Raw genomic sequence first — 2,735 nt, forward strand, 5'->3', positions numbered from 1 at the left:
AGAGGAGAATGATGTAACCACCTGAGAAAGTAAAGTGAGAAGGAAAAGTTGAAGTGACGTGGAGTATTAATGGGCCCCACTGAGGGCTCCTGGGACAGAGAGAGCCCCGGTGCAGACACAGGCAGAAAGGGATTCTAGGCAGCCTGGAGGGTGGGGTAGAGGAGAGCTCAGTGCAGGAGAAATCTTCACAGCTCTGCACATGGTAAGTCTCTGGCTGCAGGACAGTGCAGGGAAGGTTCCTGGAAGGGGCTCCTGGATCCAGGACAACTCTTCCTGGCCATAAGCTGCCAGGATTTCTTTCCTGGCTTGTGCACTGTGGACAAGAGGTGCTGCAGGGCAGCTTCAGGGGTGCCCAGGGCTGTGGTGCAGAGCAGGGTCCCTGCTGTGTGCCCCAGGGGCTGTGTGCCAGGGCAGGAACTTTGCCGCCTGCCAGGCTCAGCACTGAGCCTGCCAGGGGAGCCCAGGGTCTTGGACAGAGGAAGGGCAGGGCAGGGGCTGCCTGCAAAGAGAAGGTACTTTCTGCAGTCTCTGCATTTTCCTGCTCTGATTTTTGGGCAGGCTCTGTGTTAACAGAGTGGTTGGATTTGCACATGTGACTGAGCCTCCTATTGCACTGAACCAAGACAGGTTACTGACGAACCTCAGAATATCTTTTCCCTTCTCTCTGCTTACAGATTACACCAGGTTTTTTCTGAGCTGTTCACTAAAGACCTGCCAACAGGGAGATGTCCCTAGAACTGTCCCTATCCCCAGGAGAGGTCTGTAGGGCAGAGCTGGGCACACAGCCGGTGGAATAGGGTCTGTGAGCATGGACAGGAGGAGACATGAGGACAGAGAAGCATCTGCTGGAGGGACAGCTACAGGCAGCAGGGCAAGAAGTGAAAGCTCATACAGAGGATAGTTTACAGTCTTTTCTATATCAGAGATCCCTTGATCTGCCCTTGTGGATCAGCATCCTTGCCATGGACTTGTTGTTGAATTCTGCACAGCTGTGCTGAAAGGGACACATTTCCATCCGCACTTGGAGCTGGTGCCCTCTTCTCCCAGCACAGCCCAGGTAATTTTTCAGCACAACCTCTGAGTGCAGCCATCCCCCAGCTGAGTGCTGTAAGCAGCCAGAAGCTGGACACCAGGGGATGGACAGAGCAGCTCTCCTGGATGTGACCTCTGGCTGAGGTTTGTGCCCACAACAACAACAGGTACCACTGCTTTGGAGCAGAGGTGGCCCATTGGGGGATGATGGGCAGAGCTGGTTGCTGTGTACAGGACACTCAGCGAGCACAAAGCAGGACACCAGCCAGGGACAGAGAAAAAGTTCCCCTGGAAAGAAAGGGAATGTGAAGGCTCTAATGAGTAAGGCAATTAGTATTGCTCAGAGAAATTTCCCCTTACAAACTATATATTTTTCTTCTTTGGTAGCTTCCTTGATGAAGGGCAGCAAATGCTCAACAGTAGCTCTGTGAGTGAGTTTCTCCTGCTAGCATTTGCAGACACGTGGGAGCTGCAGCTCCTGCACTTCACGCTCTTCCTGGGTATCTACCTGGCTGCCCTCCTGGGCAACGGCCTCATCCTCACCGTCATAGCCTGCGACCACCACCTCCACACCCCCATGTACTTCTTCCTCCTCAACCTTGCACTCCTCGACATGGGCTGCATCTCCACCACTCTCCCCAAAGCCATGGTCAATGCCCTCCAGGACAACAGGGTCATCTCATTCATGGGATGTGTTGCTCAAGTGTTTTTTCTTTTTTTCTACGCAACAGCTGAGTTTTCTATACTCACCATCATGTCCTACGACCGCTACGTTGCCATCTGCAAGCCCCTGCACTACGGGAGCCTCCTGGGCAGCAGAGCTTGTGCCCAGATGGCAGCAGCTGCCTGGGGCAGTGGCTTTCTCAATGCTGCCCTGCACACAACCAACACATTTTCCCTGCCCCTCTGCCAAGGCAATGCAGTGGACCAGTTCTTCTGTGAAATCCCCCAGATCCTCAAGCTCTCCTGTTCAGATGCATACCTCAGAGAAGTTGGGTCACTTGTTTTTTGTTCCTGCTTGACCTTTGGTTGTTTTGTTTTCATAGTTTTCTCATATATGCAGATCTTCAGGGCAGTGCTGAGGATGTCCTCTGAGCAGGGCCGGCACAAAGCCTTTTCCATGTGCCTTCCTCACCTTGTTGTGGTCTCTCTGTTTCTCAGCACTGCCTTATTTGCTTACCTGAAGCCTCCCTCCATCTTCTCCTCATCTATGGATCTTGTAGTGGCAGTTCTGTACTCAGTTGTTCCTTCAACTGTGAACCCACTCATCTACAGCATGAGGAACCAGGAGCTCAAGGATGCAGTAAAGAATCTGTTTGGTTACATGCTTCCTCAGCACCAATAACATACCCATAATACTAACAGGATTCCTAGGTTATTTGAGAAAATGTTAGGACAACCTTTTTTAATATTTGTCTCAATATTTTGATTTTTATTTAAATAATACTATTTTTAGCCCTCTGTTAATTATTTTAATTTCATAGAATCATGCTTCTGTAGATAACCACAATAAAGACCCAATAATAGGTGAAAAGGCAATAGCTTACCATCTCCCACCAGCAGACTGATGCACAACCAGTCTCAGAGAAAATGCTACATTGGAGAGCCTGCCCCATGTTTTATTGGTGAGCACCATGTTATGTGCCGTGGAATATCCCTTTGGTGAGTCTGGGTCAGCTGTCACAGCAGGTTCCTCTGCAAGC

At 50.6% G+C, this 2,735-nt stretch overlaps 1 protein-coding gene across 1 annotated transcript; it reads left to right on the top strand.

Moving 5' to 3' along the window:
* Positions 1 to 1,441: 1,441 nt before the first annotated feature.
* On the top strand, positions 1,442 to 2,377 carry LOC118159006 (olfactory receptor 14C36-like). The gene has a single exon (XM_035313656.1). The coding sequence runs from the start codon at positions 1,442 to 1,444 to the stop codon at positions 2,375 to 2,377; it is 936 nt and encodes a 311-aa protein (XP_035169547.1).
* Positions 2,378 to 2,735: the final 358 nt, after the last annotated feature.

The sequence above is a fragment of the Oxyura jamaicensis genome, unplaced genomic scaffold, assembly GCF_011077185.1.
Source record: "Oxyura jamaicensis isolate SHBP4307 breed ruddy duck unplaced genomic scaffold, BPBGC_Ojam_1.0 oxyUn_random_OJ64710, whole genome shotgun sequence".
Taxonomy (NCBI): Eukaryota; Metazoa; Chordata; class Aves; order Anseriformes; family Anatidae; genus Oxyura; species Oxyura jamaicensis.

Excerpts from the sequence above, each read along its gene's own strand:
- LOC118159006 (XM_035313656.1), top strand. The coding sequence starts at position 1,442 with ATGCTCAACAGTAGCTCTGTGAGTGAGTTTCTCCTGCTAGCATTTGCA.